Source organism: Triticum urartu, chromosome 7 (assembly GCF_003073215.2).
Source record: "Triticum urartu cultivar G1812 chromosome 7, Tu2.1, whole genome shotgun sequence".
NCBI lineage: Eukaryota > Viridiplantae > Streptophyta > Magnoliopsida > Poales > Poaceae > Triticum > Triticum urartu.
In genome coordinates, this window is record NC_053028.1 from 503,268,345 (window position 1) to 503,281,814 (window position 13,470).

Consider the following 13,470-nt stretch of genomic DNA (forward strand, 5'->3'; position numbering starts at 1 on the left):
TTGTGCGAGAAAACTTTCAATCCATTCATCAACTATCAAAGTAGTATAAAGAACATCAAAAGTAAACGAAAACATCTAGGGCCATAGACCACATAGTGATGACTACAAGCACTAGAGCGAGCCGAAGGCGAGCCACCGTCTTCGCCCCTCCCTCATCAAAGCTGGGAAAATCTTGTTGTAGCAGACAATAGGGAAGTCGTCGTGCTAAGACCCTTTAGGACCAACGCACCAGAACAACAACCGTCACCAATGAAGAGAAGTGTAGATCGAAAGAATCCAACCTGTAAAACACACGAATATAGATGAACGAAGACATGATCCATGTGGATCCACTGAAGAAAAATTCCGACCAAATCCTACGAGATCTGCCGGTGACAAACCTCCACTCGCCTTCCGACGATGCTAGAAACACCACCAGAATAGGGGTTAGGCGGGGAGAACCTTATTCCGTCTTCATAACAGTTCATGACTCTCAAATCAGAAAAAACATATTTGGGATTTAAAAAATGTTCTTAATTTAAAAATTGTTCCTGATTTTCTTTAAAAATGTTCAAACTTCCCAAAAAGTTCATGAATTCAAAAAATGTTTGCGAATTTCATTTTTTTTAATTCAAGAAATGTTTGTCCATTAAAAAAATCGAGAAATGTTCATGCATCTAGAAAAATTGTTCATCCATTCAAAAAAATGTTTGTGAATTCCAAAAAAGATCCTCGATTCAAAAAATGTTGACAAATTCATTTTTTATTGAATTTCAAATACTGTTCCCGAATTAAAAAAATGATCATGTTTGTAAAAACGTTATGAATTTCAAAAAGTGATCCCGGATTTTCAAAACCATTCCCAAATTTCAACGAAAATAAATAAAAAATAAAAGGAAAAAAGGGGGAAAATAGTGGTCCCTGGTCCGCGTTTTTTTTTCGAGAATCCTTCACAATTGGGTCTATACCAAAATGTCCTAGTTGGGCCGGCTCGTGCTATAGCAGTGTGCACCGGATCGAGCCCAGTCCAGTGCCCATGAGAGAGGAAACCCTCCCATTTCAGTCCATCTCCCATCGCGTCCTCACTTAAACCCCACGCCGCAGCCCTCGCCGCCGGCCGCCGCCACGCCCTCACCATGGCTCACCTCCGCCTCCTCCTTTCCCACTCGCGCTGCCACCCGCATCCCCATCGCCTCCTCCCGCTCTTCCGCTTCACCACCTCCAACTCCGGCGACCCCCCACCGCCGACCATCAAGCCCGTCTCCTACGCCCCGAAGCCGCAGCCCCCACCCGAGGAGGCCCCCCGGCCGGATGCGCCGAGCGCTGGCCCCGATTGGCAGGACCAGCCGACCAGGAGATTTGAGCAGCAGCCGCCGAATCCGCCGCGGCAGTTTACGCGGCAAGAGGTGCGGTTCGTCAAGGACGCGGGGCCCGCGATCGCGCCGGTGTCGTACCCGAGCAGGGTTGCGCCGCTTCCGGAAGACCGGCCAGCGGAAGAAGGGGCCGGACAGGGGGTGAATGAGCAGGATCTGCGCGGCGAGGCGGAGCGGATTGAGAAGAATGCTGAGCGGGCGAGGAGGTCCGTCTTCGGCGTGCCGGTGGAGGAGGAGACGGTGCCGTACCCATCGCTGATACCCGTTGCGAAGCGGCCGCAGAAGGTCGCCATTGATCTCGTCGACGCACTCCGCGAAATCAAGGTCTGCACTTCTCGTGATTCGGTTCATCGCAGTTCTAACTCACAAATAAAAAAACCTCGTTATGTTGCGATTGGGGATCATAGCTTTGTGTAATTTGGACATGGTTTCATAGCACTAAGATTTCCACAAGAGAAGAGTACCTCACTTGAAGTAGTACCATGACTTTGTTTGCTTAGTCAATGGGAAGGAGTGTTGATGAAATAGCCACAGTTTAATTGGAATGCGACTACAAATTTTAGGATGGGATTAAGCTGAAATTGATGTATGTTTTTTTTTTGCTGTGACAGTGGATTCTAGCATACTAGGAAGAATGCTCCTATTTTGTTTAGGGTGTATCTAGCTCTCATCTAGATGGGACATAACTATGTCTCATGTAACTCCTAGTGGTTGGTTAATCAAATAGTGTAGGCGTTAGATGAGACTTTGTTAATGCTCCTATTATGGAACGGAGGGAGTAGATGAGAATTAGCAAATCCATTTTGTTTATGCTACCTTTGGCATTGTGGTTGGTTATAACAATTCTGTTTTATTTGACTTATTACCCTGTTTGGCTAACTGATGTTGCTATAATCAACAGAAACGTAGTTTAAAATCTTGTTCTGCTAACAGAAAGAAGAAATATCGAACTCTGTTTCATTTTGCCATATTAGTTAACATCAACACCCTGTATGCAAACAAGACTCTAGTTTCTCCACAACAACTTTAAAACAAGTTGAGCATTCTCAAACTGGCATATGATCTTTGTATGTAGATGATATAAACATTCATTGCATTCTTGTTTTTGCCCTTAGATTGTAGGGAGAGTTCATAGGCGTCGTGATGGGCGCAAGATGTTAATGGCACTGGTAGGAAAAACAGATCACTAGATTAGGTTAACTATAACATAGCGGAAGATAGATTTTCTTGTTGATTGAACCAAAATGATGCCAACTTATACCCTAGCAGAAGACCTGGAACTGACTGATCTAGACTAGTACTGTACCATCTTACTGAACCCTTAGTTAACCACTAAATGGTGACAAAGCCTCCCTTGCCTTGTTATCTTTCTCTTTGCACTACTTCAGCTGTGGCAGAGACCGGCAGGGCCTGATCTCTGAGTCTTACTCTCTGCTTCCTCTGTTCTTCTTAGTCCTGATCCAGCGCCATTGCTGGCTCCATTTTCGTTTCTGCTTGCTGGCCAAGTGTCCCCCTCTCTGATAATGCCTTCACATGTCAGAGTTCACAGCACATTACATGTTAATATGTTATGCAAGCTACTGTTACTGTCCAGTATTCACCACAATTTCGCTCTAGGCATGTGGTTTGCATTTGAGATTTGAGATGCTACACATGACGTTATGTTGTTCTGTTATAGTGAAACCTAAATGAATATACTAAAGTTCATGTGTTATACACTTGTATCACTGCTGAACTACCACAAACGACCTGGGGCACTTTGAACACAGGATCTTTGGAGCATTTTCAGTCTTGTAGGATTTTTTGAGCTAAAACTGTCAACTACCCAAGTTCACGCGTTCGACAATATTTTTTGTTAGATCGAACTATTCATGGTGAATTGTTTCTGTGATGAAAAGCCTCAACGTGTCCTTGCTCAAGCGGCTAGGTAATAGATTATTGATTCTAACATGATAAGTTGCAATTAGTTGTCAGTTTAGGTCTTGCAACACCCCTATGAAGCAAGATCTCTAACATTACTAAGAAAGCTTATTTTTTCTGCCAGTGATTGGTGACAGAATTCTGTAGTATACGTGTAGTAGCTATAAAAAATATACTTGAAGAGAGGATAGTGTATTTTTCAGAAGAGTACGCTTGTAGGTTGTAAGAGTACTGACACTGTGGTTACTTCTGAGATTATTTTGTGGAGGATGTTTGGGAAAATGTCCATTGGGAAACTACCCTCCTGGCAATAACTCTCTGGAAACCATGTGTAAGAGGTATCAAATAATTCTATGAAAAATAGAAGTGGGCATGGTGATGTTCTATTAACAACTTGAAAATCAAACCCTATCGCATTTTAGCGGTGAATTATGAAAATCTTAATCGTACTAAATATGTGTTTTTCCTAGCTCCGCATGCGATTGGGGTTTAACTTAAGTTTTGTAGGTTCATAAAACATAAACCTCACCGTGATGCTGGAGAAAAAAAAGTAGCTGTGAATGGTGTTATGGCACTACATTAGCTTTCTCTCTAGACATTCAAGACCTTTGTTCAGTGTTCAATTCTCATGGGACATATAAGATGACTTGTAAGCTGTCAAGTGTGGAAAAATGTAGAAATGCTTTATGTTTCACACATTTTATGTTCCACAAAACTTGATAATCTAATTGTTTAGTCAAGAAAATAATAATCAAATGGTCTTACTTTGTTCTGTTTCCTTCCAGACCAGTGCAAATGAGAAGAAGCGGAATTTTACCGAAACAGTGGAAGCTCATGTGATGTTAGGTGTTGATCCACGTCGTGGTGACCAGGTCTGCTTCGCTTCTTTAAAAAGTACCTTGAAGCACACCTTTTATCCTGTCATATTTTCTCACTATTGCTACTCTATGGAAATTTAACCTGCCATGTTACTGAATCACTTATTGCCAGCTGCATTTGCTGCTGCACTGCCAAGACCTGTTTACTCTGGTTTCACTTGAGTGTATGTGATCTTTCCTGGTTTTTCACAGTAGCTCATTTGCTCAAGCCACTGGTAATGGCTGAAGCTGTGGTTCTCGTGGCATAAGCATCGAGTATTTGATTTCTGTATCAATCCCACAGAGCATTTGTTTTGTTGATCTTTTATTACTTGCTTACTTGTTGAAGTTTGATTTGACTGTCAACTTAGTGTCTTTAAAAAAACGGTCACCTAGGTGTCATGTTACTGAGCCAAGTCATTTGGCAAGGTTAGCAATTCCAGTGCCTTGTACGCCATTTTCTTGCAATTACCGGATAAACCTAATTGACACACTTATGCAATTTTATACACATGGTTTTGAAGCACATGCAATCGCATATCTTCTGGTTCCACGCACAAACAGCACAGCCTGCGTGCTGCGTGATTCAGCATGCACAATGTTCCAGCACTTTTGCTCCCTTTTTCCTTCATGTGGCTAGCACCTCCCTGTACGAGGCATGATCTAGGGTTTTATGACTGGATCAACCAGTTATGACAACAAAAACACAGATGCAAGAAGCTAACTGATTGGGTTAATTTGTCGATTCTTGTAAAAAAGCCCAACTGATATTAGTGTATGACATTGTATTTGCCACAAAGCCAAAGTTCCCCAATGTGTTGAAACCAGTGTAGAAGCTATGTGATTTAACAGGGATGCTGCTGAAGTCTTGTCTCTATACCTGTTGAGACCTATCTAACACATTCAAATAAAGAAGAAATGTTGTCCAGAGGTTTTGTGCATGCTAATAAATGATGATTAACTAATGCTTCTCCAATTGAATAGCCAAGTTGCCTAATGAATTTTTAATTTTTTTCAATCTGCTTGTGAACGTTAGATTAATGGAAAATTATCTTCTGACACTGACCAAAACTTTCCCTGGCATACAGATGGTCCGTGGCGCCATAACTTTGCCGCATGGCACTGGCAAGGTACCTTTCTAAATATTGTTCACAGCCTATTTTACAGGCATTGGGTATACACCATCTCTGTTTTGTAAGGAACAATAAAAAGAGTTATTGCATCCCAAATGGTGCCTTTGTCTTCTATGAGTACTTCATGCTGAGGTCCTTCTCTTTATAAGACTGTTAGGGTAGCAGTATTTGCGGAAGGGCCTGCAGCAGAGGAAGCTAGAGCAGCTGGAGCAGATGTTGTTGGTGGCGACGAGCTGATTGAGGAGATACGCAAAGGTACTTTATTTCCTTTAGGCCTCCTTTGGTTTGTAGGAATCTTGTAGGAATTTCATAGGATAGGATTTTCAAAGGAAAAATTCCTATGAAATCCTTTGGTTTGTAGGAATGGATTCCTAATCCTATGTTGGATAGGGTCAAATCCTTCACATTTCAAAGGAAAAAAAACATTAGCCTAGACTCAATGGAAAAATTCCTATCCTATGCATCAAATGGCATCTCTTTTTTTATAGGAATTGAGATGCATGTCATCTCACTTCCTATGAAGTTCCTATTCCTATAATATTCCTATCCTATGAACCAAAGGAGGCCTTAGTATGTTATGGTTTTTGGAACTTATTTTCCTTGGAATATCACCAATCGCTACCTGCTCACACTCCCTAGTACCCCATCCTATGTTTTCCTTAGTTTCATCTACGATGTTTGACATTCTTGTTGATTGGAATTCCTTTTTTCCACCTATGATTATACATATTAGGAGGAGGCAAACTAAGTTTCGACAAGTGCATAGCAACCCCAATGTTCATGCCTCGGCTTTCAAAGGTATCAGTGTGGGCTTTTGGACACCTATGTTATTTCTTGTTTGACATATTATTAACAACCTGACTGATTCTCCAGGTCGCTAGAATATTGGGTCCGCGTGGTTTGATGCCAAATCCTAAGGTAGGCATCTTCCCTTTTCATTTTATTTCGGAATCACACTGAAGTTTCTGCCTTTCTTGACACTTTGAATCTTATAGTTAGGGTCTGTGACAAATGATGTTTCTGGTGCTGTCAAAGCGGCAAAATCAGGCCGTGTTGATTTCAAGATAGATAAAACTGCCATAGTGCATGTTGGCCTTGGAAAGGTATGGGACATGGCCATCAATATTAATACTCATATGCCTAGTGAATTTATCAATATAATTATGTACATAGTCAAGCAACTCCTTACTTTGCAATTCTGTGTCGTTCCTCATTATAGTTTGTGTTGTTTTTTGCAGATCAATTTTTCTGAGGAGAGTTTACGTGAAAATATTGGTGCTTTCGTAAATGCACTTTTACTTGCTAAGCCGGTGGGCTTAAAGAAAAGTAAGTGAGTGGCTGGTGCTGCTAACATGCTTATACCAATATTTTGTATCAACATTGCACCTTATTAGTGAATATTACTCAATTACTCCCTCCGTCCGGAAATACTTGTCACCAAAATGAATAAAATGGGATGCATCTAGACGTATTTTAGTTCTAGATACATCCTTTTTTATCCATTTTGATGACAAGTATTTTCGGACGGAGGGAGTACAAATTTATGAACTCCAAGCTATTTTATATTGTGGTATATATTATGAAAGTACAAAGGTGAACATGGGTGCACGAGCACCCATTACAAAAAAGAATATAGAAAATAGCCAAAAGAATCAAATAATTCTAAAATTTTGGGGTATCATACTTGGTCGACTGGTCTACTCACATGCACTCAGAAATGACACCCACGGCATTCTTAGCGAAGAAAAGAATTTCGGTTCTCCAAATTACTTCAAACAGTGTCTTTTTTATAGCACCGATTTTGTCTTTTTTGCCTAGAATATACCACAGATTTTTTTTTTGTGAAACTTCATATGCGAGTAGACCACTCTGCCATGTATGATACAAAAAATATTCATATTTTTTTGTTTTTTCTAGTATTTTTCTTATTTTACTGTTTATAACGGGTGCGCTTGGAACCATGTTCCAAAATTCGTGTCCGTGCGTGAACTCTGAGTCTGACTGTTTTTTTTTTTGACCTTTCTCTGTCAGTTTCAATACTTTGGACACTTGACATGAAACGCCAGTGCCCAGTTTAAGAAATCAATTTGAGTACCTAATTCAGATGGCGAATTACCCAATAGCTCATTCTTAGATATTAATATTTCTCCATGCACGTTTCGATATTTACATGTTGTTTCTCTGATTATTGTGATGATGGTATTAAATCCAGGCTGCTAACACTGACTTTCTTTCAGCTTCGAAATATGTTGGATACGTGAAGAAGTTCACACTGAGTAGCACAGTAAGCTCTTTTCTCTTCCACTTGTATCTGATGTATCATTGGTTTCACTTTCTAGGGATGTCACAATAATATTTCACCCAAAATTAATAACATGTTAAAGACCTTTTCGGTTTTCATCTTCTTACGACCTTATATGTTATATTCCTTTTTATGACAACATTATGGGAGGACTCTACTGAATTTGCATTTGAGTAACAATAATAAATACTCTACAAAATAAGATATGGAAGGCTACAGAAGACTGAAAAAGGGCACATGGCTTCATAATCTGAAAGACCAACAGAACTGAAAAGAAAAAAAAGAGGAAAAAACCGAGTCCCAGACATTTTGGTACTAGTTGTCCCGCAGGCATTATCACTAATTTGTGCATGTGCCAAACAAATTTGAAATTATGTACGCTTTCTTCTGCAAAACTCTTTCTGTTCTCTTGAAAGTAGGTAGTATTAGTAGTGCGTATTTGTCGATTATGCCACTCCCTCTGATCCATATTAATTTTTTCTGATTTAATACAACTTTATACTAAATGAACGGCAATTAATATGAATTGGAGAGAGTACTTTTGTGCAAGTTATGGAGCAATGTGCTAGAAACAGTAAGCTTCTACTGGACTCGCAGCCCTAGCAAGTGCACTATTATCTTCAGAGCATGGATCCTTCCTCTCTCTAAGTTGACCCTATGTACAGAGAAAGGTGAAATTACTGCTAGGTACTCCCTCCGTCCCAAAATAAGTGTCTTAACCTTAGTACAATTTTGCAGAGTACTAAAGTTAGTACAAAGTTGAGACACTTATTTTGGGACGAAGGGAGTACTTTGTAACTTTGCTAATGGTTTGCATCAAGTTGACCCTGATGGTATTTTAGTTGTCTGACATGATTCTGGCTTTATTGGTTTGTATTGTCCCATGAGAGGTCTTGTGAAATGGTACACCTATACTGTGTCTGTACAGCTTGACCAGTATGTTAGTACTATGAAGAGTTGCAATGATTGCTAGTGGTTCTGTCATTGTTAGTGGGGTAAACTGAAAGTAAGGTTGCTTGTGATATTGCACCTAAACATGTTCAAGTGTAACCCTTACGAGCATTGTCCCAACTTCTTCCATCTTTCATTTTCACATACTGTACTCCAGTTTGGTAGTTTCCACCGCCTGTCCAGGGTTGAGCCCTGGGATTTGACGGCGGGCAGCATCTCCTCGGATTGCTCTTATCTTTTATGTCTCTTATCGGAGGAACTTTCTTGCAGATGGGACCTGGATTTCCTGTTACTATACCATCGCTATCGGCAGCTGCTGATGACTATAGCAGGGCGCATGTGAGCTAAGTCAGTATAAATCAAATCTGAACGAACCATTTTATTTTGGGGGTACTTGCAACTGGTTCCTTTCAAATGGCTGGCCTATCACAGCGGAGCATGGCGTGTGATAACCAGGCTGAGCAGTTGGATGGGTTGCTGTTCTGACACGCCCAGATGATACTTTTGTGGTCAAAAACTTGCAGCAAACCTTATCTTGTTAAATTTCCGCACGGTCACACAAATTACGTGGTTTCTTTTGCTGGCCCACTCATGTCATACTCCTTGGTGCTCACCAGTTTGTTGTGTGCAATCACAATGTAACCTTGAGTTCATTACTAGAGAACATTTTTTTTTCTCTCTTGGGCATAACTAGAGAAGATTCTAGTAGTTGGCATCTGAGTGATCAGGGACTACTAGGAAGTAACCAGTTTTTGTTGTGCTTATGTTAGTTTAGTTAGAATGTTGATTGCAGCTGGTGTGATGCAGTTCGAGGTCGCCATCTCTTCCAGCTTGTGCACCTGGGAAAATAAAAATGTTCTGCGTTGTCTCTGCTCTGTTCGAATGCAAAATATGTGGCCGCCGTCTAACAGATTTTGACCTCCTTTGTTTCCTGCTGCTTGCTGGGGGACTTTTCAAAGCCGACGGCGACATGTACGTCTGGTTGCTTAATGGGCCAACATCAGTATAGGCTACTGACAAAACATGGAACTGTGGTTGAAAGGCATGCATTTCGGCTTGTGTAGCGCTGTCCGTGCAACCCCTCAAGAAAAAAGTAAGACATATTCATGCATTTCTGAGCTGCTTGCTCTGAAATGATGTCTCCAAGAAGGAAATACGTAATCAAACTTATGGTGCAAAGATGCCTTCAATTAGATGAACACTACAGGGTGCCGCTAAGCTGTCTTGTGAGATTTATCGCAAACCTCTAGGCCCTCTTTGATTCGCTGGATTCTCAGAATGTGAGAACAAAAAAACAGAGGATTGGAGTGGCATGCCCACTTGAATCATATAGGATTAGTATGAAGTGGTTGATGCCACATTAAAAACAAACAAATTGTAATAAGAAGTTGAAGTGGATGCTAGATTTTCTATTTGAAAAATAGTACGCATGATTCCTTACGAAACATTCATGAAATTTGTTTGAATGAAAAATACCTATGAAATTCCTTCAAACCAAATAAGGCCTTATAGGGGGAGGTAACCGGAAGATCAACATGTGCGTTGATGCACTATCTACAGATGCAGTGGCATTGAAATTTGTTGTGCGATTGGCTCAGTCTCTAAGTTGCAGCAAACTTCTGGTCGATTCTGTTAACATAGAGGCTGTGAAGGCAATGAAGAACGCTGACATGTCTTCTGGAGTAGCAGCGGCCATCTTTTATTTTTTGAGGATAACTTCGATTTATTTATCAACTGTTAAGATAGTACAAAGAACACCAGAAGTAAAAAATCCATCTAGGTCCGTAGATCACCTAGTGACGACTACTAGCACCAGAGCGAGCCAAATGCGCGCCGTTGTCTTCGCCTCTCCCTCATCGGAGCAGGGCGAACCTTATTGTAGTAGACAGTCGAAAAGTCGACGTGTTAATGCCCCATAAGACCAGTGTACCAGAATAACAACCGCCGTCGATGAAGAGAAGCGTAGATCGGAATGATCCAACCTATTGATGACCGCTACCACATTGCTTGTGATTTCCCCCGAGCCTTGTGTTCTTCTTTTCGAGAGTACGCTAATAATGTGTCCTATTTTTTTATAGAAGAGAGAAATATAATTACAAGACCCTGAAATAAGGTGAACAATGCATTGGGAAAACTACCACATTCACACCTGCTCTACCAAATTTATACTCTCATAAAATCCTCTAAACACACCGCGCCGCCACTTCTCCATAATGCTCAACGCCTCCAATATCGCTAGAACAAGCTCCCTCACAGAATGTTGTTGCTCTCTATTCCTAAAAACTCTAGCATTGTGCTGCTTCCACAAGTTTCATACCAAAACGACCATTGAATCAAAATCTTTCGTCTCCCACAAGCAAAGCAGCGATGCCACCGTGTCCTCTTCCTGCAAACAAAGATAGCAAGCTGAAGTATCATCTTGCAGGCCTGTCTCGTGCGCCGATCTGCCGTCCACAACCTGCACTGGAGTGCAAGCCCGACGAAGATCTCGCACTTCAACAAAGCCCAACACCTCCAGATGGCTGAAGCTCCAAGTAATCTAACCAAGCCTTGACACAACAACTTGTACACCGAACTAGCCGAGTAGGCTCCCATGGACCATCTCCACTCGAAAACATCTGGCCAAGAATCGTCAAGGTTGAGAAAATTTAGTACAGTCCACAAATTGACTAGCTGATCATGTTCATTATGTTGTACTACCTCTGTCCCATAATATAAGAACATTTTTTACTCTAGTGTAGTGCCAAAAACGTTCTTATATTATGGGACGGAGGGTATATCTCTTCTGCAATATCTTCGGCCCAGCGATGATTATTTATTTATTTATTTATTTTTGGAATCTGTTTTTTTTTGCATGGAATTTTTGGAATCTGTTGGAGATGCTGTTTGAGTGTTTGTCCCAGTTCCTACCATCCGGATGCCGTCGCACCGCAGTCACAAATAATCATGCATGCACCGCTGCTTGGAAGAGCTATAAATAGGCGAGCTTGTCCGAAGCCAGTGATCAATAACACCACACTGTCAGAGCAGCTTCACTGCGAGCTAGGCATCTCTAATCCAATTAACCTGATCGCCGCCATGGCCGCTCCTACCTTTCTGCACCGCCTGCTCGCCGTCTGGCTCCTCTCCTGCGCCGCCCACGCGCAGCTCTCGACGACCTTCTACTCCGCCTCCTGCCCCAACCTGGAGGCCATCGTGCGGGCGGGGATGAACAAGGCCATCCGCAACGAGCGCCGGGTCGGCGCCTCGCTTCTCAGGCTCTTCTTCCACGACTGCTTCGTCCAGGTGATGACTGATGACTCGTCTCAGTACTTGACTACACAGTCTATACTTGAGTTCGCATGATAATTCTGACATGCATGTACTGCAGGGCTGTGACGGCTCGGTTCTTCTCGACGCCGGCGGCGAGAAGCAAGCCGCACCGAACAATGGGTCCATCCGTGGCTTCGGTGTCATCGACGCCATCAAGGCCAGCGTGGAGGCCGCGTGCCCCGGCGTCGTCTCCTGCGCCGACATCCTCGCGCTCACCGCGCGCGACGGGACGTTCCTGGTGCGTGCAAAACTTCACCGGCTCGATCGGGAGCTGCTTCTTCTTCTAGCTAGTGCGCACTGTCGCTCGTCCTGATGAAACTGTTTGGCGGCATGCAGCTGGGCGGGCCGACCTGGAGAGTGCCGCTCGGCCGTCGCGACTCGACGACGGCGAGCCGGGCTCTGGCCAACGTGAACCTCCCGCCGCCGACCGCCGGCTTGGCCACGCTGATCTCCCTGTTCGGCAGGCAGGGGCTCTCGCCGGCCGAGATGACGGCGCTGTCGGGCGCGCACACCATCGGCCTGGCGCAGTGCCTGAACTTCAACGCCCGCATCTACAGGGACGCCAACATCGACCCGTCCTTCGCGGCGCTGCGGCGGCGGACGTGCCCCAGCTCCGGCAACGCCAACCTGGCGCCTATCGACGTGCAGACCCCCTCGGCGTTCGACGCCGCCTACTACCGGAACCTGCTGGCGAAGCGCGGCCTGTTCCACTCCGACCAGGCGCTCTTCGACGGAGGGTCGGAGGACGCGCTGGTGCGGCAGTACGGCGCCAACCCCGCGCTCTTCCGGACCGACTTCGCCAAGGCGATGGTGAAGATGGGCAACATACATCCGCTCACCGGAAGCGCCGGCGAGATCAGGGCCAACTGCCATGTCGTCAACAGCTAGCTCATCCGATGAACCGACTGGTATGTACTACTACTACTAAAAGAGGCCGCGCGCACCCATGGCGTTCTTCGGCCCAGTTCTTTTGGCCGATTCTCCCAGAATCTTAAGAATCGATCCTTCACCCAACTTCTCCCGGAATCTTGAACCCGATTCTCAAGATTCTGGGGAATTCTCTCATCTCGTTCAAGAAGACGTATATCCCCTCATTAGGATGTGGATTTATGCTGCCCAATTGTTTAGAGTTTGTCTCGCACCATTTTGCAATAGTGATAACGATGTGTCTATTGTTGTCAATCCTTTTCACAGATGTTTGGCTGGGCAATGGAGCATGCTATTCCATGAACATGATGAATGCTATTATGTTAAGGGTTTATATAGGTCTCCCGCAAAAAAAATGTTAAGGGTTTATTTTTATTTTCGAGAGTACAAGGGTTTAAGTTTAGGTTGTCCGATTGACCATTTGATAAATGTTTGGACAATGGAATGGGCTACTCCATGAACATGCTGAATATTACTATGTCCATGCATTTAAGTTGTTGTCCATTGATCACTTGATAAATGTTAGAGGTATTTTGCTTTCTCTTAGGCCTCTTCCAATGCAAATGTACTTAGATGAGGTGCCAAGTGCATTAAATAGCTTATCAACTTAACTCCCCAATGCATAGGTGCTTAACTTATTGTTGCTAAGCTCGTTTTATTTAATGAGTTAACACCTAAAGTCTTTCATGCATTGGTCAAGTTGTTTCATTTAAGTG

The 13,470-nt window shown here is 43.2% G+C and overlaps 2 protein-coding genes across 3 annotated transcripts; both read left to right on the top strand.

Annotated features, from left to right (window-relative positions):
* The first annotated feature begins 1,031 nt into the window (after nt 1-1,031).
* On the top strand, nt 1,032-9,383 carry LOC125520495 (50S ribosomal protein L1). The gene is made up of 10 exons (XM_048685443.1): nt 1,032-1,676; nt 4,058-4,144; nt 5,218-5,259; nt 5,412-5,517; nt 5,996-6,060; nt 6,136-6,180; nt 6,258-6,365; nt 6,501-6,588; nt 7,500-7,546; nt 8,786-9,383. The coding sequence occupies exons 1-10, from the start codon at nt 1,116-1,118 to the stop codon at nt 8,861-8,863; spliced, it is 1,227 nt and encodes a 408-aa protein (XP_048541400.1). The 5' UTR covers nt 1,032-1,115; the 3' UTR covers nt 8,864-9,383.
* Nucleotides 9,384-11,509: 2,126 nt separating this feature from the next.
* On the top strand, nt 11,510-13,247 carry LOC125521053 (peroxidase P7-like). Of its 2 annotated transcripts, XM_048686114.1 has the most exons (4): nt 11,510-11,800; nt 11,886-12,065; nt 12,164-12,735; nt 13,022-13,247. In XM_048686114.1, the coding sequence occupies exons 1-3, from the start codon at nt 11,594-11,596 to the stop codon at nt 12,713-12,715; spliced, it is 939 nt and encodes a 312-aa protein (XP_048542071.1). In that variant the 5' UTR covers nt 11,510-11,593; the 3' UTR covers nt 12,716-12,735; nt 13,022-13,247. The 2 variants fall into 2 exon arrangements, with proteins under 2 accessions (XP_048542071.1, XP_048542070.1); XM_048686113.1 differs by having other exon boundaries at nt 12,164-13,247.
* The last annotated feature ends 223 nt before the right edge of the window (nt 13,248-13,470 follow it).

What these genes read in the sequence shown, in the direction of transcription:
- LOC125521053 (XM_048686113.1), top strand. Translation starts at nt 11,594, where the DNA reads ATGGCCGCTCCTACCTTTCTGCACCGCCTGCTCGCCGTCTGGCTCCTC. An exon ending in TCCACGACTGCTTCGTCCAG is followed by an intron (nt 11,801 to 11,885) that starts GTGATGACTGAT and finishes CATGTACTGCAG; the next exon opens with GGCTGTGACGGCTCGGTTCT. An exon ending in CGCGCGACGGGACGTTCCTG is followed by an intron (nt 12,066 to 12,163) that starts GTGCGTGCAAAA and finishes GGCGGCATGCAG; the next exon opens with CTGGGCGGGCCGACCTGGAG.
- LOC125520495 (XM_048685443.1), top strand. Translation starts at nt 1,116, where the DNA reads ATGGCTCACCTCCGCCTCCTCCTTTCCCACTCGCGCTGCCACCCGCAT. An exon ending in ACGCACTCCGCGAAATCAAG is followed by an intron (nt 1,677 to 4,057) that starts GTCTGCACTTCT and finishes GTTTCCTTCCAG; the next exon opens with ACCAGTGCAAATGAGAAGAA. An exon ending in ATCCACGTCGTGGTGACCAG is followed by an intron (nt 4,145 to 5,217) that starts GTCTGCTTCGCT and finishes CCTGGCATACAG; the next exon opens with ATGGTCCGTGGCGCCATAAC.